At 42.6% G+C, this 27,129-nt stretch overlaps 1 protein-coding gene across 1 annotated transcript in view; it reads right to left on the bottom strand.

The window, feature by feature from the left end:
• Positions 1-261: 261 nt before the first annotated feature.
• ERGIC1 (endoplasmic reticulum-golgi intermediate compartment 1) overlaps positions 262-27,129 on the bottom strand; it is a 78,387-nt gene continuing 51,519 nt past the window's right edge. Inside the window, exons 4-10 of the mRNA XM_053376617.1 lie at positions 24,925-25,019; positions 23,691-23,815; positions 16,601-16,705; positions 10,947-11,007; positions 7,797-7,897; positions 5,822-5,944; positions 262-1,856 (exon numbers count right to left, since the gene is read on the bottom strand). Of these exons, the coding sequence (XP_053232592.1) occupies positions 1,749-1,856; positions 5,822-5,944; positions 7,797-7,897; positions 10,947-11,007; positions 16,601-16,705; positions 23,691-23,815; positions 24,925-25,019 (718 nt within the window). The 3' untranslated portion in view covers positions 262-1,748. The remainder of the gene's footprint in view (positions 1,857-5,821; positions 5,945-7,796; positions 7,898-10,946; positions 11,008-16,600; positions 16,706-23,690; positions 23,816-24,924; positions 25,020-27,129) is intronic.

The raw sequence follows: 27,129 nt of genomic DNA, 5'->3' as shown, positions 1-27,129 counted from the left end.
TGGGTAGTTGTCAGAGATAATGTTGAGTTGTAGCCAAATAACACCTGGAGGGTCAAAGGTTCACCATCCCTGCTGTAATTCTGTATCCTTTTACCTAAAAGTAAACTCCATAGAATTCAATTAGACTTACTTCCAAGTAAATATGTGCAGATTTGTGTCATTTAGTCACAGTGTCTTGATATGACACTTCCACATTTTTCAAAGGTCACCCTTAAAAGATCACACATTATTCCAGCAACAAAATACCCTCCCCCAAACTGCAACATGGAAATTCTTAATGTTTATTTTAAGAAGTGCAGCAAAACCTAGAGAACACACAGCCAATGTGCATTCATATCTAGGTGATATAAAATGTACAAAGCATGCAACTAATTATCACTTGATTCATATATCAAAGGACTATTTGAGGTCTATTGAAATTATAGATCTTGCTGTAGTTCTCAATGTCAACAGCATATTAAAAACTACTACTAGCAGTATTTCTGCCTTTCCCCCAATCATTGCAGGCACACACAAACAATTGTTTTATACTTAAGATTGAAATGCACCTGTAGAAAACATCTGTGCTGCAACCTTGTCTCGTTTTTTACAGGGCTGTACCTATCCTCCTTGGCAAATGTTGGCAATCTAAAATAATTTTAAAGATAAGCAAACAATTGAAAAATATGTACAGGGATTTGGATTCCACACACTGAGGGCCAAGTCCTATGTTCTTGGCATCTGTGTCTTTCAAAATTATGCTCATCCATCCAGGTGACTGGAGTGCCTCATTCTCTCCTCTTTCAATCCAGACATTCTAACCTGGGCAGGTGGGGTAGTAAATGCTTCAAAAGGCAGAAGGAAGTAACAAAAAAATGCAGCAATAGATACCAATAATCATCTTCTGCTGCATATTGCAGTTCTCAATTCATTCGTTCTGCTTTTGTCCTGCTGCCTTATGCCATCTATAAATGCTAACACTGTTCAGTTTCTGAAAAGAAGAGAAACCATTTTAACACCCCAGAAGATTAATAGAAATAGATCGTTCTATTTTACTGTTGTTCAGAATGATCTCAATATCCAGGCTAGGGTTTTTCATGCACAATTTTTGTCAAAGGCAACATGATTGTCCATTTTGATTGAAAAGAAAAATCTACTTTGCATAATTAGTTTTCGCCTTGACCAGCACCTGTGAGAATTTAAAAATAATGATACTAGTCAGATCCATAGGATTTGGTTTTACAACAAAAATCATTTTCAGAGGATGTAGTGTAGGAAGCCCCACCCACTGCCAATGCTGCCATCTTTCAAGACACACAGAGTGCAATCTGAACCTTACATTTTGATGGCTGGCAGAGTAGTGGGAGAGGGCTAGAATGCTGCATAGATTCCTCTCTAGTGGCTTTTGACAGCAGAGAGGAGTGTTGCTGGGGCAGGGCTCTGCCATAGCTGAGTTCCAAGCTATGCCAGGCAGATGGTCATCTCCCACTGACAGTACTTTCGATTGCAGTAGGGCATAGAAAGCCCCAAAGGTGTGTTTCAGGGCTGGTAGATCTTTGGATGTAACACCGGGTGGGTCCTCTGCTCCATACCTCCCCAGCCCCTTGTTAGGATTGCTCTACTAGTTTTGTTTGCTCTTTTACAAAGTCTTCAATTAACTAATTAAAGTGGCATGTACCAATGGAAAACGATACAAAGGAAGAAAATGGATAGCAGTGACGTTTTTATTCTTTGCTTCTTCTCACAGGACCTGGAGGAGAGTTGCTTTGTTACTGCATCTTCCCTAGCTGGATCTTCTTCCAGGCTTCAGAGGCAGTGAAAATACAGGAATCAAGAATCCCAGCCACTGTGAAGGTTCCTCCAACGATGGCACAAATCTGACATGTTGAAAGAAACAAAAAAATGGGTTGGTGTAAGGAAGATCAAGTTGGTCCTCAAGCGTACAGAGGTCCTCCTAGGTTTCCATTTAGCTATTTTCAGGCAGCCTATAGAATCGTAGAACTGTAGAGTTGGAAGGCACCACGAGGGTCATCTAGTCCAACTGCCTGCAGGAGGCTTTTGCCCAACATGGGTCTCAAACCCACAACCCTGAGATTAACAGTCTCATGCTCTACTGACTGAGCTAGGAAGCTAAGTGTAAGATCATTCAGAGAGCTGGGCAATAAGTAGAACCCCGTTTCCCACATTCAGATCCACAGCCTATTCATAAATACCATGACCAAAAAAAGGTGACCTTGTTATTAGTTATCACACCCCTAAACAAATCCTCACTACTCTTGGCTCAATCCTCCGTTTTCTACCCTTTTTAGTCATAAGAACGTAAGGTGAACCTGCTGGATCAGACAAAATGGCCCACCTAGTCCACCATGGGGTGTTAGGGGAGGGGTAGTACCTCTGGTGGGGGGCACTTTGTGCTCCTTCTGGGGCACTTTTGGCTCCTAGAAGCTGCCCTAGGAACAGCATTTGGAGAACGAATTCACTATTAGTATATTGGATGTGTTTTCGACGGGTGTGCTGATCCTATGATGAATTTCTTTCCTGGTTCTCGCCCGGGGTCCAACAAACTCTCACAAACGTCTCACAATGAGAAGAGTTCATGGAAACAGCGGACATCACCCTAGTCTCTCCCTTTCAAGACTTGCTTTCTATGGGCAGGCCCAAGGTGGATGGTACTTCCTCAGGCCACCCACAACTGTGTCCCATTCAGCTGCACTCTCCACACACAGTTTCAGGTACAGCAAGTTTGTTGAGTTTCCCAGGGGATGGGGAAAGTGCACCCCACCCCCACTCACAGCTCTTTCTTCACCCTCTGCCCTCTCCTCCTCCAGCTTGTGAGCTTAATCACCACTCTCTGGCTTCTTCTGCACACTGAACCCCCATATCTTCTTAACTTCCTTATCAGTTATCTGTTTCTAGTGTGCACAGCACCATACAGTCCTTATCTCAAGCACCTTCATAGCAGATTGATGTTGGGAATTTTTTCAGATTTCCCAAATGGGGAAATGATTAAGTTTCAAGGCAAATCCAACACTTCAGCCACTATATTTAACAGAGGGCGAAGGTGAGTCTCCCTGTGGACCTCAGCAACTCTTACCATCCCTTGGCCATGTTGGCTATGGCCGATGGGAAATACCCACAGTTCCCCGCCCTGGACAAGTGAGATTTAAAATGGATAAGTAGCAAAATATAAGCAGAGTTAATCCAGGTGAGAAAAAAGTTCAAGAAATTCTCAAAATAAAGAAACAGGAGGTCAAGGATCATGTTCTAGGGACAGTAAAACTCAAGAAGAATAGACTTTGGACAGATGGGAAACAAGACATTCAGGAAGGAATTACTCCTTTGAGACTGCAATCCTGTGCACATTACCTGAAAGTAAGTCCCAATGAACTTAATAGGAGGAGATAGTATAGGACTGGGCTGTAAAGCAGATCAATAAAATGAGCTGTAAACCTTTCACAGAGGGAAAGCCAAGCCCCCTTGTCACCACATAGATCTATTAGCATGTGACACAGGGGACAGCAGCCAAAGAGAACAGTGGCCAAGTTTGAAACGGAATTAGGAAGCATGAGTAAACAGGACTTTAATAGCAAGCAGCAGCGAGGGAGGAATTGCTCCTTTCTATGTGTATTTTTAACTTAGGCATATGTGTCCAATGAGCCCAGCAAAATGGGAAGATGTTTCAGTTACAAAAAGTCTCGGTAAATTTATTTTCCGCAGCACGGCTGACATTCTCAGAACTGAAAACCACAAAAAAAGGCAGAGGAAATAAACCCCTGTACAACTGAATTTCTTTTTTAAAAAAGAAATGGGTATGGCTTCCACCATCACTCCTCTGTTTCTGCTATTTCCCTTGCCCCCACCCTGTTCTCCTCTTACAGTGATGCAAACTTACTTTTCAGGGAGAATGACACCAGAATGAGTTGGGTAATTTCAATCCATGCAGATCAGCTGACACAAGACGTTTTATACCGCAAGTAGGGAGGAGGGAATGTACTTTTTGCATTGAGGGCAGGAAAATATGACTTCAGAGCAGCAAATACAAGAAGAAAAACACACACAGAGAAAAACATATTCATCTGTGCGGCTCTGCACCACTGATTACTTATGACTCACACATACCTGGCATCTGCTTAGTCTCTGCCTTCCCTGCATGCACTTATAAAAAAATCAAAGGTAGACGCATTCAGCAATTGAGAGAGGGGAAGGCAGAATCCTCCTCCTCCTCCTTCTTTAAGAGAAATAAAAACTCTCATCAAAGAGGCTAGGAATGAGGTTTTGTGGATGCACCCTCTTGGTCTAGACAGCTGTGCCTTGTTGGTTCCAGAAAATAAGGCATACAAGTGATGCATCTTTTAGTGCTTGGTGCTGAGCGCTCACTACTCAAAAGCACAACAGATGGTCTCATCTTACCCATTTTGTACTTGGCTACACATATTTTGGTGGAATTTCCGGCCAGTAAAGTGTTGGCAAGACTCATCCCTGCCATCTTTTAGATGTCTCCTTAAAAAACTTGTGTTATTCAGGCAGGCCTTTGCAATGTGAATTTATTTTTACCAACCAGTGTTTATTGATGTATTTACTGACGTTTTTATTTATCCGATTGTAATTTTGTATGCTGTGTTTTTTTTATAAAAGTGTGGTCTATAAATGTTTTAATAAATAAAAATAAAATAAATCCAGAAGTAGTAGACAGCGGATAGGTGCTCTCTCATTCCTCTTATATATAGCCAGCAAATATGTGGGCACAACAACACTTTTGTTTAGTGGCGCTGTTCCTTCCCCAACTGTTTTACTAACAGCTTTTGTGTGCGCCAAGACAAACCCTTTGTGTGCCTTAAGAACAATCATGGAAATTGTATCCAAAACAGCCAGTCCGCACATTTATGTCACTCCTACTATAAACAAATACACACAAAATGCCACAGAGCCGCACCCAGATGACCAGGCATACATGCACATCAACACTATTCCTCCTGACAGCCCTGCTTAAAGTTCCCACAGAGAGAGACACTAAAAAGGTCCATTCCCTTTTGAGGTAACAATAGGAAGTTTTACATTTCCAAACCTGGATAAATTCTCTCACGGCCTGGTAGGGTCTTTTCCCACCTATGCTCATGAGAACACATTTAAAAACACTTCAGTGTTTCTGTGACAGTTGTATGGGTGCAGCCTGGTAAACAAGCTACCCAACAAAAGGAACAGCAGGTGCTCCTTCCATGGGCCTCCTTTGTAGCTTTTAAGTAAGCATCTGCTGCTTAACAAGATTCAGGGTGCTTCTGAGGCCTGCCCCTCTTGACAATAACTCCAGCTGCCACAAGTGGATAATCTCTGGCTGGGCCAGAAGGCTGCAGCCTCTCCACAGCAATGACGGCTAGCCAGTCTCCAAGGCAACCATGATGCAGAAGGGCAAGCGGGCAGCGTTAGCAAAGACTGGGACGGCAGGAGTGACGGCGGCCCAGAGAGCCATTGAGCTGGGCTGGATAACTACATCTTAATATATAACAGCTCCGCCTGCCCCACTCCAGTGTCCATTCTTAAAAAGATGGCTGGCGTCTCAAATGGTGGAAGTGCGGAGCTTATGTATACAAGGCATGAATATATCCTGATGGGCAATTTCTAGTAGCAATAGAAAAGGGCTGGTACCATTAAAACAAGGCACTTAATACCAGAGCCCAGACTGTGCAAGAGACAAGAGCTATTCACCTGGATAAAGAACTTTGGTCGTCGAGTTCGGTATTAGGGTTCTTTTCTGACCCTGTCACATGAGCTGCACTTGCATGCACACATATATAAGACATGTCAGCTACGGAGAAATAGAGAACATGATGTAATGGAAACTTACTGTTGTGATGAACCTGTACAAGGGCTGTCGCCTTTCTGTGTATTTCACTGTGATAGGACTCAGGTCATAGCGAAACCAGATGGCTGGAATGATGCGGCCTGTATGGCTGTATGCTACGTACTCCTGAAAAAGATTCATATAAGGTAGAACTGAGTTATAATCTCCATTTGGAGAGGGTTTGGTGGTGCCAGCTGAGAACCAGTGGCTTGCCTAAGATTACCTAAGGCAGGGACGTGGAACCTTTTTTCTGTTGAGGGTTGTATTCCTTTTGGGATAATTTGTTGAGGGCAGAGCAGAATCTGGTGTTGGCCAGAGTAAAAAGAGGCTGGGGCATCTCATTTTTTATCTGTCACCCCATCTGTGATTTTCCCTCACGTGAAATTAGTCAAAGAGTCATATGTGGCCCTCAGGCTGCAAGTTGTCCACCCCTGACCTAAGGAGCTCATAGCAGAAATGGAATTTGAACTAGGAACTTTGTAGTTTATAGATCAGTCTCTTATGTTACACTAGCTCATAATGGATTAGTGGTGGGACAAATGACCAGCTCATTGCACATTCTAAAATGTCTGCTCAAAATGGCCATTAATAAAAGGTAAAGGACAACATAATAAGCTTACTATCTTATACTAGAAGTAGAGAGAATCATGCCTGCCCCTCAAAAAGAACCCTCTGGCAAACATGAGACTACCTCGAGACTGGGAAGAAACAGTTTCATTTTTTCCCCTGAATCCCATCCTATTGGGGTAGATTCAAGCAACCTTTCTGCTCCTTCCTGAGCTTATATTTAGCAGCCGCCCCACTTGGATATTCATGCACACCCAGCCCACATTTGGAGACCTTGATGTATTTAAAAAAAAAAAAGCATGAAAAATTCTGAGTGGCTCAATATTCTGAAAACATGTCACATCAAAAGAAACACCACTTGTGGGTATCTATCCCAAGTTATTCAGGCTGGAATAAAAAGAGTAAGCACACTAAAAAGGTGTTAACCTCCTCCACTCGAAAACAAGCCTTACTGCTTGAAAAGTTGGGAGCTGAGGGGTAAGTAATGGGAATAGAATATACCGTATTTTTTGCACCATAACACTCACTTTTTTCCTCCTAAAAAGTAAGGGGAAATGTCTGTGCGTGTTATAGAGGGAATGCCTACGGGTGGCATGCCTAAGGATTTTCCTCCTCTAAAAACTACGTGCGTGTTATGGTCGGGTGCGTGTTATAGAGCGAAAAATACGGTATACAACTCCCCTAAAATTCATGAACCCAACCATGCTTTAGGCATACATCAGGGGTGGGGAACCTCTGCCTCCGCAGACAGCTGAACTACAATTTCCATCAGCCCTGGCAACCATGGCATGACTAGGAATGATGGGAGTTGTAGTTCAGCAACATCTGGAGAGCCCAAGGTTCCCTACACTGGCTATACAGGATTACCGATAGCAAACCAAGAAGTAGGAAATAGGTGAATCAGTTTGTTTCCAGTCTCTGTTTCTTTCACGGGTATCCACCTGTCAGTCCATTCTGTCCCATTCAGCATTAATCAGCCATGAAATAGCTACATGAAAATGCACATCTGAACACATTTCAAAGTGTAATTTCGAAACCAACTTTCTCTCCAAACATGCACTTCTAAAATATTTTCTTTCAAAACAGGAAATCTATTTAGATACAGCGTATGTATTTTGGTAAGCTTTTTGAGCAGAGAACTGCATCTGGTGGATTACGAAGTTTCAACCTAGGAGTTGTGGATCAGATCAGATCAGATCAAATTCCTCAAACATCCTTAGTATGCAATAGCACCTCCGCTTCATTATCAGTGCTTCGCTTTTCCAGCAGGGGCTGCTATTGCACTCACTTCAAGCACAAGTAAGCACAAGTAAGAGTGACAGTGGAAATGGGACCTGCAACAGAAGGCTCGTCCAGTAGGGTGTGCTGCATCAAGCAATTTCTAGCAAAGGATATACTACTGCATGCTTACCTTACTGGCTACAGTATACTGATATGAGTACCGTTGCTTGCCACTCATGTCTTCATACACCGTGGGAACAATTTTCAATATATAATCATAGGATGCAAGGGCTGCGTGAACAAGAAAGAAAGCTGAAACCCCCCAAAAGTCACAGCACAAGACTATGCTCAGAAATGCATCCCTGAAATGGGCAGCTTTAAAAGTGCAGCTTTTTCTTTTTTAAATCGAAATTGGCTTAACCCAGTCAATTCATTCCTTGCAGGGAACAATACACTTTTGTCCACCTGCATTTCCCTCAGCACAGAAGTCGTACCTGACCAACACACAGAAGAACATGCTCAGTCCACAGATATGAAGGTACACAAACAAGACTTTGGGAATGTGCCACAACCTTTTTTTTTTTTTAATTAGCAGATGTTTCAAGAGACTCACTGCACCTTTTTGATGTACTGTAAAAAGCTGGTATGGGCAACCATTGGCAAGGACTATTCTGAGTTGGCGCTTACAACCCTACTATAGTTTACCAGAAGCAGTGGCACCCACCCCCAACTTGGACAGTCACTCCAGAATGAATGGGGCACAGTTGTGGGCAGTCTGAGAAGTACCACCCACCTTGGGCCTGCCCAGAAAAAGCAAATCTACAGTGAGAGACTAGGGCGATGTCTGCTGTTACCAGGAAGTCTTCTGGTATTCCTGCATTGCAGGGGGTTGGACTAGATGACCCTTGGGTACCTTCCAACTCTAAGATTCTATGATTGTTAGATTTTTGTGGGTGAGCTGAGAGTTTGTTTGGACAATGGGTGAGAACCCAAAGGCTGAGAGGGAGGGTGTGTCAGAAGGAAAATGAATTGATATTGACTGATATATATTAATAACTTTGTATTAACATTTTCATATGTAACTGTGTATTTTTGTAATTTTGTTTTAAGTTGTCTATTGTCTATTGCTGCTTCAGTTTCTTTTTATGCTGCTTAGAGATATTTTTAATATATTAAACAGTATAGAAATTAAATATACAATCGATCAGTCAATCAATCAGAAAGATACTATGGTCAATGGTATCAAAAGCCACTGAGAGATCAAGGAGAATTAACAGGGACACATTTCCCCCTGTCCCTCTCCCAACAGAGGGCATCCTACAGGGCGACCAAAGCAGTTTCTGTGCCAAAACTGGACCTAAGCGCCAACTGAAATGGATCTAGAAAATTACCGTATTTTTTGCACCATAACACTCACTTTTTTCCTCCTAGAAAGTAAGGGGAAATGTCCGTGCGTGTTATGGAGGGAATGCCTACGGGTGGCATGCCTACGGATTTTCCTCCTCTAAAAACTACGTGCGTGTTATGGTCGGGTGCGTGTTATAGAGCGAAAAATACGGTAGTTTCCTCCGAGGGCTGGCTGATAGGATGAGCACAATACTCCAGGTTGGAGAGAGGACTGGCAGACTATATCGTTTATTTCCCTACACTCAGTCCTTCCCACTGGGATTAAAACATTCAAGCACTATTTTTATTTCATATATTGTATCCTTGGCAATGGTTGCTTTCATGGATAATCAAGCCAAAAGTAGGAAAGCAACCACTTGGTCTCAGCAGCACCTGACAGCACACAGAAAGAATGTCCTGGGATAAAGCCTTTAAATACAACTTCATGGGGCAGAGAGGGAAATAGGGGGCCAGAGTTTCCCTCTGCTGTGTGTTTCATGGAGTAGGAAATACACTGCAAGCGGTGCTAAGATGTAGAGCAGCACATTCAGACTGCAGAAGTGTTCTACATGCCCAATTTAGACTAACTCATGACAGCCGATAAGTAAACACCGAGGAAGGAAATACCAAAAATTAAGATGTTGGTTAGGATCAGGCTCATTTCCTGGCTATGACACAGATGCTCTTAAAAACCTTGCAAGTCTGTCTCTCTTTGCCCTGCCTCCTTTCTGTATCTAGGTATTTATATCAAATATTTTCAAGTTACTTTTCCACTAAAAGTCACCAGAATGGTTATATACAGCCAAAATTAAACTGCTAAGAAAGAATACATTAACAAATATGGAGGGTAAGGAAGAGCCACAGCAGGGCCGCTGAAGCTGAACTTGAAAGAGCAGTCAGCTTCACATAGACCACTCAGTACCCAAAGTCTCTAGGATGTTTAGGAATCATATATCCATGGCGGAGGAGCACACCAACACTTCAGAAGACCATGTTCCCTGTAACTTTTGTTATAAGCAGGCAAACTATGGTTTTTTTTTAATCTGGGCCTCTCTGTTCTATAGCCAGGGAAAAGGGGAAATCAAATTAATTTATCCCTATAGCCATTGTAATATTATTTGATAACAACCCAGCTATATAAAGAACATAAATAAAAACAGTAACAATTTTCAGAGGGGTGGCAGTGCTAGTCTGCTGTGACACGATAAAAAGATAAAGGTGTCTGATGACACGGTAAAAAGACTAACAAGATTTGACGTATGTTTTTGTGGACTAGAGTCCACTTCGTCAGATGTATGCAGCGTAATACTCAGTTGCAGACTACATCGGTCTATCTATACACACACGCACCCCAAACATGCACACAAAGGGTGGGTCTGAACAGAGACGTTTTCCTTTCCCACTACAGATGTCAATTACCTCATCATTACCAAGCTGATTGTTTTATCGCCTATGACTACCGCTGTAAAAGGGTCACCGTCCTTATCTTGCATACATATATTCTAGCTCTAACTGGATTGTCACTGTCTGCCCTTTTTTGCATTTCACTTCTCTATGACCTCACTGCCTACTATTCTCTCCCCACCCCCTCCCACTTATCACCATGTATGCCTTTCATTACAGCCCCTAGTTCACAAAAAAGTTTATAAAATTTGTTAGTCTCTAAAGAGCCGTACATTCTTTGGCTGTGTATATACCATACATTTAAAGCACATGACTCACACACACACCCCGGCAGAGTCTTGGGAACTATAGTTTACTACTCACATGGCACCCTTGACAAACTACAGTTCCCAGGATTATTTGGGGAAAGTCATACCTTTTAAATATATGGTGTGTACACAGTTTTCATGTCCCTGGAATTAAATAAAATTTGGCTAGCTCCTACCAGTCTTGCCAATCAAGGTATCTTTACTAACCCCAGGTAAGACCCTGCAAAACACAGTGTACGTACGGTTTGAGCTGAGCTTGTCTGCTCCCTCCAACGCATTGAATGCTCCATGAATGTTCTGGACCTGGAGAGGGAAAGAGCATAGAATTAACTTTTGTATTACGTTTGTTCTTTTATACTTCCAGAGACAACCTAGCTTATAACAGTGGAAGCTTCAACACTGCAGGTAGAAGGAGAGGCAAGGAGCTTAAAGTCATTTTGTGCAATTTAATTTTATGTTATCTCTCATCCTCTCTGGGCAATAGGTTTTTCACATTTGCACTGACCTTGCATGTGAAATATACTACAGTGCAGCCTATCAACACAAGTAAAGAACTTTGCAAACAGCAGAGCTCTTTCTCACTCTTTTCCAATAGCCCTGAGCCTACAAACCATCCAATATAAGAAAGAACTTCACAGACCAACAATGGGACCTGAAGACAGAAGCCTTTCTCCACCTAAAGAGATGAGGCAAGTGGCCACTAGGGAAAGGGCCTTTCAAAAGTAGTGCCTCAGTTATGAAATGCCCTCCCCAATGAGGCTCACCTAGTACATACACTAAAGCTATGTACACATTAGCAGCTTAAAATGCAGCAAGGTCACCGCACCGTCCGCCCCCCATGTTCTAAGTCATATTTTTACATTACTCTCTACACACACAGAGATAGCGGGGGTGGAAACATCTTCATCCTTTTTTGTTTTCGCATACCAGCAACCTTCCCCCTCTCCCTGGCAAACTTCTATTCAATGAAGCTGTCGTCTACACATCTGCTGACATCTGCGCATGCACAACAGCTGTCTCAAATGTACCCACCGCAGCTTATCTGCAGCCGACAAATTCAAATTAGGTGGAAGCTGATTTGAGGGGAAACGCATCAAACAACAGGATTTCTCTAGAAACTGCAAGATACATTCGGATTGCAGCTAACTTCATGTGCGCTTGGCCTCAAACACCAGAAGTAGGAGTGCACTGAAGCCTGAGTAAATGGTAACTCTCCCACTTATTATATATCCAGTGCACTGATTGTCGGTCTGTACACAGCATTAGCCACAATATACACCTATCCTGTCGTCTCTTGACAAACACTGCACTTGGAAGTGCTTCCCCCCAAACCAGCTTCAATTCAATCTGAAAATGTAAGCCAAATGAATACATCCACATCCCTCTCCACTCACTGGAGTGGACAGACAGTGGGCAAATTAGAAACGCAATCAACAATTCTGATGTGTACAATGACAGACAAATGAAATTTGAAATGCAGCTTAAAAAAATAACCTCATTGTTGTTTTAAAACAGTAACATATACAGGACCCAAGTTGTTTTCAATGAAGATTGAAATGCCAAATGAAGATTTTTTTTTTAAAAAAAATCCTTGCTTTATTCCCTCATACAAACCTGCCCAGGTTTTGAGATCTTTGGGGGAAGCCTTTCGCTTGGTCCCACCACCGTCATAGGCATGCTTGGTGGGATGCGAGAGAGGACCTTCTCAGTGGCTGTTCCCAAACTTTGGAACTTCCCCACTAGAGAAGCTAGACTGTCTCTCTCCTTGTTCTCCTTCCACCAGCAGGTGAAGACTTTTTTCCCCAATAGGCTTTCAGGAACTAACAGCTTTTAATGAAAGGGCTTGTGCTGTGCTGTTTTTATTATAATTACTGATATGTTTTAAACAGACGTTATATATATGTATAGTTTTAATTCTATCAATGTTTACAGTGGTACCTCAGGTTAAGTACTTAATTTGTTCCGGAGGTCTGTTCTTAACCTGAAACTGTTCTTAACCTGAAGCACCACTTTAGCTAATGGGGCCTCCTGCTGCTGCCGTGCCGCCGGAGAACGATTTCTCATCCTGAAGCAAAGTTCTTAACCTGAAGCACTATTTCTGGGTTAGCGGAGTCTGTAACCTGAAGTGTATGTAACCTGAAGCGTATGTAACCCGAGGTACCACTGTAATTGTATTTCCACAATCAATTTATGTCCTTAGAGGCTGTTATTTTTATCTTTAAGCTACTTTGAGTCCTGTCAGGAAAAAAGGTGGCGTACAAGTAAATAAATAAACAAACAAACAATAATGACAATGCTTTAGTGTATTCTTGTCTTTGGAGCAAATTATTTTTAGCAGGGAGCTTAAATGCTGTTTTAGAATGATTTTATGTTGTGTGTGCTTTTACATAGGCATTCTTATTAATCTAATATGACAAATTTAATAAATTAGAATATTTTATTGTTTTAAACTTTGTGTGACTACCTGATGTTTAATGGGTGGTCAATAAAAATCAAAACATATAAACAATATAAAATTAATGGAAACCCACAAAACACCTCTTCATTATTAGTACTCACATCACCCCCAGTTCAGCTTCCTTGTAATTACACACAAGCCTCATGCAATTACAACAAAAGGGGCAAGTGACACAAGGGTGACAAATGTAACTGGATGGCACATCTGGGTCTTCTGTGGTGCTACTCAAATTATTAGCATCGAGAGGCTTTACCCTGTACCAAGCGACACAGTGACAACTGAAGGATTATACAGAAAGATGACCGCAACTCTTTCTCACAGGACCTCATTCACAGATGTGCTATCAGAACAGCTTAATAAGAAGCAGCGTTTCTGAACAGAGCTGATCTCAGCTCTACGGGTCAGGGGAGTTCATCTTCCCCCAGGAGGGTAGAATTATATGCACGATCTTGTCTGAAATATGTAGCATTCATCAAAGATAGCGTGCTAGTATTAATTCAAGGCCGTTATTTGATTCAGGTCTCATGACTTCAAGTCTTAAGGACAGAAAACCAAAAAGGGTTCTTTTGGTACAACTTTAAGGTAGCTTTCTTTCTCTAATACTTTCTTACTTATTAAATACATTTATATCCTGCCCTTCCTCCCAAAGAAGCCCGGGGCAGATACAATTAAATTTTTATTTTTTAAAAGATGCACAATTAAAAGCATCTAAAACATTTAAACAACAACAACAGACAACGCAAAACATTTTTTTAAAAATTAAGAACAGATGTGACCAAATAATATACTGTTATCTGACTAGACCCACTGGAACAGAAAAGTTTTCAGTAGGTAGAGCGAAGGCACCTACCTATTGTCAATTACGCCCTTACAACATTCAAATGATCAATTCCGCCCCCCCCACTTCAGAAAAGTCAGCTAATGAGCTGTCATCTAACGTTCACGATGCACAGTCAGAATAGGTAAGAGTAGGCTAGATGGACAAACAGTCTGACCTCTTGTAAGGCAGGTTTCTGTGTTCACTGAAGTAAAAAACTTCAGCATGGCAGTAACTGCTTTTCCCCCATGCCATAATATTCTACAGGTGAAACGAGCAAGGCAACCGGCACGATGAAGGGCAGGTGTGGGAGGGTGGCCACGCACATGGAAACACCAGCTTGATTCAGGAACAAAATGTACACAGAGGCAGCGGGTATTTTCTGAAACCAATTTGGAAGGGATGGGTTCAGGTAAATACCCATTGCAGAGGTGTGCCTGAGCATTACATAATGGAATCACTCCCAAGGTGCTTTAAGGAATGTGAAGGCAAAATCCCATTGGATCTTAAAAGCTGCTGAATAATGCTGCTGGTTCTGTGATGGCGTTTTGAGGATGTTTCCACATTTTTAGCTTACTGATATTGTTTTTAATGGTGGTGTTGTACATCGCTGTTGTAAGGCAAGCTGCCTTGAGTGCCCACAGATGGGCCAAATAAGCTGATATTTTAATGGTTCTCATGGAAGCTAAGGGCAAAAACCAGACGAGTGTTAGAAAGGTTTTTGAGGAATAGGTGTGTGCGAAGCAAGTGTAATGAAATGCCTGTGTTGATTAGCCAAAATTGCAATGAGACTATGGTTTTAAAAGCATGGCTGGTACGTGTGGTGAGTAGGTGGTGATGGCAAATACTACTGCAACTCTTGCGAAGTGAAGTCTTTGAAAAGTAGGTGAAGAGGGTGGTGTACAGTGAGACATCCCCATTGTGAAACTGAGAGTTATGTAACAACATTACAGAAGATACCGGCCACAGGGCAAGTATGTGCTTTTCCTCAACCAAGGCCGATTAGAAAGAGAGAGATGGTAAAAGAAAACTCTCTTTCCAGCCTCTGTTCTCCGTAAGAGCATAGGAATAGAGGAAGGATTGTAGCAGCTGTCCTCAAACCGAAGTCCCCATTTTGCTAGACTACAACTCCAATCCTCCCAGGACACTGGCCATGTGACCATTGGGATGATAGGGGTTGCAGGCATCAAGATATGGGGACTCGAGTCTGGGGAAGGGGCACTAAAGAGTGACATGGTAACGTTCACAACAGTTGAATCCAAACCTCAGTGGTATAGCAATCCCAGCCAGCACCTGGGGTGGAGCACTTTTTAAGAGATCGCCCAAAGTTGTTCAGCTTTTTGGGGAAACGTTGCCTTGGGGAACATTGCCTAAACTTAAGTGGCTTCTTGAAGGACAGGCAGTGGCTGCACTCATGCCGCCTAGCTACCCCTGTGACGCCCTGCAGCCCACCTGCTGCTCTCTGTGATGGTTGGTGCACCCTGCCCCCCCTTTCTCCGCTACTGCCAAACCTTCACGACTGAAAACATCTAGATTTGGGAAAGGGCATGGAAGGAGACTGTCTGTGCTGACGACTCCTACTTTTGACTGAAATACTTCTCTTCGGCAGAGACAAAGCAGAGTCTGGTGGTTTCTCTGACAGTCCCTATTCCCAAGGATATCACTCCCACACGTGTCACCAAGGCACAACCACACAAATATAGTAGTGTGAATGTCACCTACTATTCCTATGATATAGGAATAAATGCAGAACAGAAAATAAACCAGGCAGCGAGCATCCCCTGGCAAATGTGAATGAGCAGAGAGCCCATTTAAAGAATAAGGAACAACTTATAGAATAAGGAAGCTACAGCCTGAACCCTTTACGTTAGCAAACGATTTGAAGCATTGCAGCATGCTCCTCCCACCAAAAAATGCAGCCCACTGGCTTGTTTTACTTGTAATTTTTATTGGGTTTTCAAAATAAAAGTACAGAGCCTAGAAAAGAATAAAAAAACAAGAAACACAGAATATGACTGTCAAGAAAAGGAGGGAATGGATGGTATGCAATCCAACATCATAAGGCTGTTGCTGCAACTGGTGCTTATTAATGTAGTTGTACCTCATAAGTCAAACAGAATCTGTTCCGGAGGTCCGTTCACTTCCAAAACATTTGGAAACCAAGGCATGGCTTCCGATTGGCTGCAGGAAGCTCCTGCAGCCAATCGGAAGCTGTGTCAGCTGCGTCGGATGTTCGGGTTCCAATGAACATTTGCAAACTGGAACACTCACTTCCCGGTTTGTGGCGTTCGGGAGCCAAAATGTTTGACTTGCAAGGCGTTCGGGATTCAAGGTACGACTGTATATTGTATCATGAAAGTGGATTTTCATCTTATAATACGTATGTGCTTATAAGCACCAATCAGGTATACTGCTTTATTTTTGGGGAGTAAAGAAGCAGCCCTTTTCCAAATACTTTTACCTATCACAGTAGATTACTTAAATATGTCAGACTGAAAATGTAACCTCTTCACCCTCTGGAACCTTTTATGCCACATACGACAACATACATGAAAGTTTAACAGTTAGCAAATGTAGCGTCTATTGCATCCTCTTAAGAGATGTCTTAATTCAAGACTCACCTGCAACTTGTCACCAAAGGTTAGTTTGTGGATGACGTGTGTCATGTCAGGATTCTGAGGCTGTGCAGTGGCACTGTGTGTCGATACGTGAAAATTACCTGGAACCTAAAAGCAGGCAAGAGTTCAGCATTTGTTAAGCTTTTAAGTTCTCAACACAGACTAAGCTGAATGATAGGGAACACAAGGCTAAGGCTGGTGACTTACATCATTTGGCTCCAACATCTATTACAGAGAAAAAGGTTTTAAAACCTTACAATGCTTTCATCAAGGAAAGGGGTTAGTCACAGGCCAGATTCAATAATCGTCACAATAATCTACTCTCAGTCTAGAAGACTGCTATAATTGACCACTCACTCATCAAAGGCTCAGAGATCTGGAGCACTCTTGCCTCCTCCCCTAAATCAAATGAAATATTTGTTAAGCTCCACCTGGGGATCCACAGAGCTCCCACACGATGGCTGCAATTTTGCATCAGTTGCTGCACTACAGGAGTAATACTGATTCAAGATTATCACCCACCACATAAGGCCTGAGTTCCTGGTTCTGCACTCTAGTGCTAAGCTAGAAGGATGGTAAGCTCCACCTCCACCCCCCACAAGATAGGAAATGGCTGTGGGAAATATATCCTGTGCTAACATTACTTCTGATATAGAGCAGGCTGCACTTCTTGCATTGGCCCTGTGAATCATTCCCATCTACACATCCCATCACCAAGAGAACTGCCATGAAGCTGCACCCACATTTCACCTTCAAACAAGCACCTTTGTTAACAAGAGGGTGAAATACTGCCACCACCCAGTTCTTTGTGCTGCAGTCCTTAGACATTTTGAATTCCTAAGACTCTCATCTAGCACAAAGACCTTTGGCTCTCCTTAAACTACGATTTATGCTCTTTGTTACATCCCTCATTTCAAGATGTTTTGTCCCTGATCTTCATGACCACCTCAGTCTATGACAGCTGTAGGGAAAGTCTTCTGGCCCACCGCCTCCAAGACCATGTGCCAAAACATGCAAGTGCAGCCACAGCTTAAATCCAAACAACCAGCCTGGCACGCGCTGAAGCAGCTGGAACTTCACACAACCTCTCCTTTTGCTCCAGCTGCCATAGGCTGGATTTGAAGACAAAACAGTTAGGTCAGGGACAGAGAGATCTGTAATGGCCATTATCACCGGACGCCCTGGCAAGTGCCAAGAGGGCTCTTCAGCTGAAGTAGATTTTAAATGAATTCTTTTTTTAAAAATGACAACCAGGCTTCAGCTTTTACAGTGGCCCCTTCCCAAACATGCTTTTTCTTTACAAAATTATAGTACACATAGTTCCTGAATGCACAGATTTCAGCTAAGAACTCTGGTTACCATGACAATTGTTAATTGTGATTAGATCACTCTGGGATCAGCAGCCTTTCAGGGTTTGTTACAAATGGAACTGCATCACAAAGCATTTTAAACAGAATCCCGTTCAAGCACTACTACAATAAGGAAGCAAGTAGAAGGGGGGACTGTGTGTGTTGGAGGGGGGCATGCGTTCATTGTTTCTGGCTTCTCTACATCATGGAAACTGATAGTTCACTGTCCTGCAAAGGGTGGATCAGAAACTACACTGGAGATGGTCACAGTGAGTACCCACCAATTAAGCTTTGAAATAAATCTGATTTCATATAGTTAGTTGCACTTTTATAGATCATATGATATCGTTTTTTGGTACACTGCCCTGTGTTCTCTTAGTAGAAGAGAAGAAATATTCATTCACTCATTCATTGCTGCTGCTGAGCCCAATGACTCATTGGGTGATAAGAGCAAGTTGCTCTGCATAGGATTCGTCCTCCTTAGCTCCATCTGGTCAAGGAACATAAGCGAACCTTGTGGAGAAGGGGAGATGCTTAGTAGAGTGTCTCACACCCCATCCTTGCGCAACAGCTGCCCAACAGCCCCACAGCCCTAGCAACTAGGTCTTACTATCTGACACTTGCTTCCACCACCATCCTTCTCGGTCGCCTACAGCCCCAGAAACAAAGGCGGAAATGGTATACTCAATTAAGTGTTAAAGCCCTGGTTCCTGGACCCACATGTTTCATGCCTCCAGCCAATCCCTTGCAATTTACACAGGAGTATAAAGCCAGCTCTCTGCTTCTCCCAGAGAGAACTGGGAAAATTCCTGGCTTTACGCACTCTGGTCTTATGACTTCCATTAGCATGAAACCCAAAGTGGTCTAGGCACATTGAGATTTCTGAATCCCAAGGGTGGCAATCACACTCTGCTTTCACTCGTCCAATTGTGAAACTTTATTAAGATCAAGTAAGGAAGAGGGCAACAAGGTCCCACAGAATTATTAAAAACAGAAAGAGCCCAATGACTCCAAAAGCTGACTACTTCTGTCCTACTTACTAATAGCACAGTGATCTCAGTCTGCTTATGAGGAGGTAGCAAAGACAGTCAGCTTCCTCTCTGGACTCTGATCGTAGAAGGGTCCAAGCTGCAATGGCAGATCTGCTTTTAAAGGCTCTCTCCCCTACCCTTGGAGGGAAGACCTCAGGCTCTTTCTGACCAATAACAGCCAGGGTCAGCTTGTCAGGTACCTCACACCTCTGTCAGGTATATTTTGTCAGGTACATCACATACCCTTTTTGCATTTGAATAAAGCTGGGGAGAACTCCAAACAGCTTGACACTTGAAAGAGAAAGAGGGATGCCTACCTGTGACCATATACTTATATACACTCTGCTATAGTATTTGCATCAACCAGCTTGCTAGGGTCTACATGTCACCCAAAGCCTGTCCATTCAATCATTGGGAATGCCAGCTCACTGTGCAGTCAAATTACCCACAAAGGGGCTTACATCATTTAAAGTATCCAAATCCAAAACATTAATACATCATTAATAACAACAAAGTCAGATCCAGCAACAATGTCATCATAAAACCACACACGTACACACAGAAATAAGGAGCTACTCTATATGACAGGAGTGGCTAACATTTGGGGGGCCAAGGGCCTCAATGACGCATTGTCAATGCTCCAGGGGCCGCATTTCAAAGTGGGCATGGCCAAAGTGTAAAAGTGGGTTTCAGCTTTTCTTTTCTAGAACACAGTTTCGAGGTCTTGTGGATGGTCGCAAAAACCTTGTGGCATCATAGAATCACATCAGGGGACCATGAGAGTGGTAAAAAAAATCTTTTGGCATCACAGTGGGTTGCCTATGGGAGCTGTCAGGATTTTTTAACATATATATATATAATCATTTATAAGTTTTTTCTTAGAATCACTAATGCGGGGAGGGAGCCTGAAGGCTACAAAAAGCTTTTGAGAGAGTGCTATGCAGCCCACAGGTTAGCCACCTCTGCTATGTGATCTTTCATTGAAAACTCTGGAAAAATAGAAATTCTCTAAGGCCTGCTTAAGACACAAGGGATGTCTAATTCTGAAAGCACTGAGGAGCATGCCACATTGCAAGTGCCCACCAGCCTGAGCACTTTCACCAGCGAACACTAAAGCAGGCTGACTGACACAGATCTAGGGTAGACAGAGGAGCTCCTTTAAGAACTGTTGTCCCAAATCATTCAGGGCTTTAAAGGGATAGTCCCATGACTTCCCAACGTGCTTGTCCCATCAGTATTTTCCCCCACCCCCAAGCGTTACCACTACATTATTGTACAGACTTGCCCTATGGAAGTCAGAGCTCTGCTTCTAGAGAACATTTTCTACTCTTAACTGGTTCTCCTCAATGTATGTAGAAGCGATGCTGGACCTCGGGGGGGGGGGGGAGAAGAGTCATTTCCAAGTAGTTCTTAATGATCAATGTGGTTTTTGTTCTTAGGTTTCCTGGATGCTCATCAGGGAATTAAACTACTAATATTGTCCTGGAGGTCACCATTCAATATGGTCTCCATTTGGGGGGCAGAAGTGGGTGGTGGAAACGGGTACTCCAGAAATGAGTTTATAAAGCTGTGATGTGTTGTACGATGTTGTTTGTAAACAAAGGTGATGTGGTCTCTTTTTTCCTTTTTACTAACTCACTGCAATTCACCATGCATGCATTTCATATTTTATTTCTGTTTTTTATTAGTATGACCTGAATAAAAAATTACAGGTGTGTGTGTGTGTGTGTGTGTGTGTGTGTAATAAACAGCACTTTGAATCTGTCCCCCAACCAGCACAACTGATACAAAAATCGGCGGGATACATTCTTACCTCCTCACCATATTTTGAATCTGTTTATTTTGTACCTACAATGTGGGGTAAGCAAGCAAATAGCTCCTTAACACCAGGGAATTGCTCACAAACATAATGGGAAAGAACACATCTAATTGTATTGTCATTAAACCAAAGCAGCTGAAATCTAAGGTACTTCTCCTAACAAAATTCCACACGAACCACCCAAAATAATACACAGCTGGAGGGGGTGAGCGATAAACCGCACTAAGGACACTTTTTCTTAGAAGTACAAAGAAAGCCTTAGACAGCAAATATACAATCCAACGCAGGAGCTCTTTATGTACTTTGTTATTATTTCAAGTATAAAGATTATAAACTGCACAATCTACATAGACTCGCAAGTTGTTTTGCAGTTTGCTACGGTGGCTGATGACTGACACAAAAAAACAGCTGACAGAGGGGAAAGCAATCAAATAAAAACATTCACATATATTTTTGTACTGCAGCATAAGCAAGGGTAGGGCCTGCTTGTTATTTTAGGTGTGCTCCAACATGAATTAGGAGGAAGAGGAAGCAGCAGGATTTTGTAGCCTGTGGTATAAAAATGAGGTGTGAATTAGGGTTACATCCTTATTATGCTAGCAGTCACACACTCCCTCTCCCCCACCCAAGTGAAGTCATGGACTGCCTTACATGGTCAGATTACCTAATGCTAGACACACCCGCCCAACAAAATGCGTACACCCCTTGCTGCTGGAAGAGAAACTTGGTCTCCACTGAGATGAGAGAAGAAACGCATCTCCCACACCATCCATCTCTCTCTCTCTCTCTCTCTCTCTCTCTCTCTCTCTCTCTCTCTCTCGCTTGCTGGCATTCCTCAACGGCTGAGCATCTCTTGGAACAGAAGGGAGTTTGTGCAGATTTGGGCCACAGCCCTTTGCACTGCAGTGACTCACATGCTGGCTGTACAATGCTTTGGGAGGAGAAAAGAAAACACGCTGACACTCTGAGCTCATCAACAAACCACAAAGAACTCAGAAGTGTTTTCAGCTCCCATGTTTACCCATGCTCCACCCCATGGCAACATGTCAGTGCAGCATGACTTCCTCTTTCTAGAGTGGTTTTTGCCCCCACAAATACGCACCTCTCTTTGCTGCTTTCCGTTCTAACTAGGGCTGCTGGTTTAGTCAGCTAAATAGCTAGATTAACTGATCTAAAATGTACCCTTGACTAAATCAGGCAACACATTTTCTAAGATGTGTCATTTTAAAAAAAAAACAAAAATGTAAATATTTATGAAAACTATAGTAGCAGTTGGCATCTTAGAAAAGACTATTTCACACAAAAGCAGGTACACTTCTATAGTAGTGCTTGCTGTAATTGGCCACTGTTAGAATGGGGCCCTTAGTATGATCCAGTAGCGATCTTTTTACCGTATTTTTCACTCCATAAGACACACTTTTTTCCACCTAAAAAGTAAGGGGAAATGTCTATGTGTCTTATGGAGCGAATGCACTGGGCAGCAGGGGGATCCCTCGGCTACCGCTGCAGTCGCGAGCTGAGGGATGCCTCCACAGCCGGAGCCATGGCTCCCGCCTGTCGCTCTTGCTCTGCTGGCTTCTCAGCGAAGTAGGATGAGGGACAGAAGGGGCTCTGTGTAAGGGCTCCCTTCGGTCCCTCCTCCCGCTTCTCTGGGAAGCCAGAAGAGAAGCCAGCCGCGCTGCGCTGCTGACAGCAGAGAAAGAACGAGAGCCATGCAGCACCTCTTGCTCTGCTGGCTTCACAGCAAAGTGAGAGGGACGGAAGGGAGCAAGCAAAGCGAGAGCCGCTTACATGGCTTTTGTCCCGCTTTGCGCAGCTCTCATTTTGCTTGCCCATCTCTCCTCCCGCCTAGTTGTAAAGCAAGCAAAGCACCTGTCCCAGTGTCTCCTCCTCCTCTTTTACAGGGAGGCGGGAGGAGGGATGGGCAAGCAAAGTGAGAGCTGCACAAAGCGGGACAAAAGCCATGTAAGCAGCTCTTGCTTTGCTTGCTTTAAAGCAAGAAAAGCGAGAACCGCTTACATGCTCTGCACAGAAATTTGTTTTTCTTGCTTTCCCCCTCTAAAAACTAGGTGCGCCTTATTGTCAGGAGCGTCTTATGGAGAGAGAAATACGGTATGTTCTTTTCACACATACTTACACTAGCCTTTGCCAAGCTAGTGCCCTCCAGATATTCTGAACTACAGCCATGCTGGCTGGGGCTGAAGAGGTTTGGAGTCCAGAACATCTGGCGGGCATCAGGTTGGCACAGGCTCAGCTACCCCAATACACACATTTTTCTCTTCAATGTAATTGTTTATGCATATGGTAATTCATGCAGATTTAAAAATCAATCAAATAAAACTCAACTCTTATTCAACTAAAATTTCTTTACTTTGGTAGCAGTAGTTCTTTGTTACTGCTTTTTGAACTACATCCCACAATTTACGTACACAAAGATTAGCACAAGAACAATGGCATTTGCTAGCAGGTAGACACACCAGCCAGTCATTTCCAAATAGCAGAATGGTGCATTTTTTGCCAATAGGTGCTCTGGTTCTCCATTTCATAATTAGATTTACTTCCAGAAAAACATTCTAATTTGCTGCCAGAAATAGTAATCTGGAAGATCTACTGACACACACAATTCCTCTTACCGTGACTGCATTAACATTGTGGTTCCTTGAAACAAAACATAAATATAGAACCCTCATTTATCCTGGAACAATGCAGGCTGCCTCAGTTGTTTCCATAATGTCCTGCAGTGTATTCTTGGTGGTGGGGGGGGGGGCATCCGTACCTTTAGACCTGGCTATGTAACCCTCCCAGTTCTCACAGCAGTGCAGCATCCAGAGACTTCACAACAATTTATTGTCAAATTTGCCAACATTTCCCCAGAATGGATTATTCCAACTTGCCTTGTTAATGCTAAAATGGCCCTCGAATCTGCACCCATCCCCATTATTCAGAGGAATTTTCATCGATTTGTCAATGTGGCCAACTTCATGTCTTCCCATTTCATCTTGGATATCCAGACCAATCACTATGCGTTTAGGAATCAGGGAAAAAGCGGGAAAAGAATGGGAGTGTTAAAAATAACATACTACAGAGAAGGATACATGAATCATTCTTAAGAAACCTTTCTGATATTTTAAAAATTAGAATACAAATAAAATTATTTAATTAAGTCAGCAGTTAGGCTAATCAGAAAGCATAATCATCAGCAAGTTTCTCTTATCTCCCAAGTACTCCTTTAGTCATATATGGGCTCTATTATCAGATGATTTGTAGATCTCCTTGTCTGAACTCAATAAGTACTCTAGGTGAATTGCATTATTAAGTATTTAGTGATTTGTTCCTAGGACATGGGTATCAATCCTTCTCTCCTGCTGCCTCTCACAGCAAGGTACGGGCCTTTTCTGTGGTGGCTCCTCATTTGTGGAGTGTTCTCCCCAGGGAGCCTCACCTGGCGCCTTCATTACATATCTTTAGGTGCCAGGCAAAAGTGCTTCTCCTCAACCAGGCCCTGGCTGATTAACATCCTATGTCCTTTTACATTTTGGGGGGGGGGGGTGTTATTGGTTTGTTTTTACTTTTCTTCTTATTTGTGTTATGTATTCTGCGTTCTCATTTTATGGTTTTTTGTTGTGAACCACCCTGTGATGTTTGGATGAAGAGTGGTGTACAAATTTAATAAATAATAACAATAATAACAAACAGCAAAAACAAAACAGCAGCAACAGGATAAAACACAGGAGCATAATAGGGACAGGTTAAAACAGTTCAGCTGATGTTTTGTAAGGCCTGGGGAAAGAAAGTTTAAAGAAGGATTTCTGCCTGGTGCCGGAAGACAGGTCCTAGGTGAGTCCCCCTGGGGAAGAATGTTCCAAAAATGCTTTTCTTTTACCTTAGGGACTAACTATGTCACTTTAATACAGTGCCTTATACGCCATTGCCCAAATAAGTGTTTAGTAATAGCGGAAAGCAGCCATTAATAAAAGCAAGAATGCACTCTAAAGAGGACATTTTCTTCTTTTTTCCTAGAAAAAGAATGGAAATGATTCATAGCAATCTGAACGTGAATTATGAAGCCAACATAGTGGTTACTCAACCACTACTGGCAAACACAGCCGCAAAAAAAGATGTACTCACATTCACAGTGCAGATTCGGCAAACTGATGTTCAAATTTACTTCTATTTTACCACCACTCGTTTTGTCTGGATCATCCACGTAGAGCTCGTTAACGCTGCAGGGGAGAGGAAGATAGGTGGCTTCATTTTAGACGGAATAGTACAAAAACCATTATTTGCAAGACACAGGAAGAGGAAATCTCGACAGAAAGAGAACAAAGAGGGCTTTGCTGTAACATTGGTCATACAAGCTTCAAAGCCACATCATTCTTAAAAACAAACAAACAAACAAATCCTCCAAAAAGAGATATACAATGAAGAACTGCAGATCCAAAAGTAATTTAAAGGTATCTTGCTCTCATTTAAGTCAGGGAGAGGGGTATGGGTTTGAATATACAATGGTGTTAAACATAAAAAATGTTACCACAAAGCCCTCCTTACCAGCCCAAGTAAAATTAAATGCTTTATAAAGAAATAATAATGTCAGGTGTAATATTGCCTCAATCAAAAGTCAGAACATACAGTAACAGAAGTGAAGCCCAAGATGATGACTTTTTAGCCACTGAACTAGAAGGTCAGAGTGACACTCTTCCTTTGGCTCTCTGTGAAAAACTGTACCTGAAATTACTGTTTTCACATTACTTAATTGCAAGTCCAGCCTTGCATGACCTCTTCCATTTCAGTTTTGGAATTATTAATTGAGCTAAGAGATCCTTGTGGAACATTTCTGGCCTGCCAGCTTATAAATGGAAGAGGGACAATCTTATATATGGTCCTCAAACTAAAAAGGTGCAGAGTGCACACTTCGTTCCCCCAAAGTAGCCATACACACTTGACATATCAAGACATATCAAGGGAGGAGGAGGAACTGCATCCACAGACCCACCCACCCAAGAATCAGAAGAGCCATTGTGGTGTAGTAGTTTAGAGTGCTGGACAAGGACCTGGGAGACCAGGGTTCAATTCCCCATTCAGTCATGAAGCTCTCTGGGTGACCTTGGGCCAGTCACGCTCTCTCAGTCTAACCTACCCCACAGGGTTGTTGTGAGGATAAAAGTGCAGAAGAGAAGAAGTGCTTGCATCGCCTTAAGGCAGGCACACCCAACCTTCAGCCCTCCAGATGTTTTGGACTACAATTCCCATCATCCCTGACCACTGGTCCTGTTAGCTAGGGATCATGGGAGCTGTAGGCCAAAAACATCTAGAGGGCCGCAGTTTGGAGATGCCTGCCTTAAGGTCTCTGGAGGAAAGGTAGGATGTACTGTAAAAATAAATAATAAATAAATAAGCCGGAACAGATCCAACTCGTAGAGGGGATGCAACCAGGAGACACAATCCTGCTCAGCCCACCAAGACCTCCATATTCTCAGAAATGAAGAGGCTTGATGTGCATTCATGGAATTCCAATGCTTAATTCTGTGCAAATATTTCCTCTTAATACAAAAAATAGACTTCAAGTATGACAGGCCATAACTCCTACTGGTAAATATCTATATTTAATTTTAAAATGAAAATATGCATAGGAACTATAACAGTAACATGAATGAATTAAACCTATAAACACCTAACAAACTAACAATAACAAATACGTGGTACATTAACATAGAGAGCTACAATTACAATATATAAAGGATTCGATTGGTATAGCATGAAGTACCCAGAAAATGAGAAATGATAAGCAATTAGCATAGGAGTGAAGATCTGAGTGATGCACCTGTTCCCATCACAGTCATCCTGGGTCACACCTTCTTTCCAGCAGGTCTTTCTCCATTTCACTTCTGCCTGTTGCTACCACTCCCTTCATTCACTCATGGCAATTATGTCTTTTTCAATTTACCTGACTTTGACCTTTTCCTCGCTGCATCTTTCACATTCATTCCTGACGACAGCTTCTGCTTTGAACAGGGGTTTCCAAATCTTGTCACAGAGAACCCTTTGTAAGTTGAGGAAATAAATACCCATGCCTTCTTATGCGTAACCAACACCAATGAAATGTATCATGTCTTAAAATTAATTCTATTTCTCCAGACACCCATGTGAAAGCAGCTAAGGGAAATGAAATCAGGGGAAACAAAAGCTTTGTAAAAACAAAACAAAACAAAAGAGAATGGTCACATTCTTTTCCAGCACTTACTCTGACTAGAGCAGGTAGCTAAAAATCTCCATCTCCTGACCTAATGAATACATACTGAGAAAACCAGGAAGGGCCTCATACTTGTCCAGCCA

The sequence above is a fragment of the Podarcis raffonei genome, chromosome 2 (genome assembly GCF_027172205.1).
Source record: "Podarcis raffonei isolate rPodRaf1 chromosome 2, rPodRaf1.pri, whole genome shotgun sequence".
In the NCBI taxonomy this organism is placed as follows: domain Eukaryota; kingdom Metazoa; phylum Chordata; class Lepidosauria; order Squamata; family Lacertidae; genus Podarcis; species Podarcis raffonei.
Note: the sequence above shows the minus strand (reverse complement) of the source record. Positions and strands in the feature narration are given on the sequence as shown.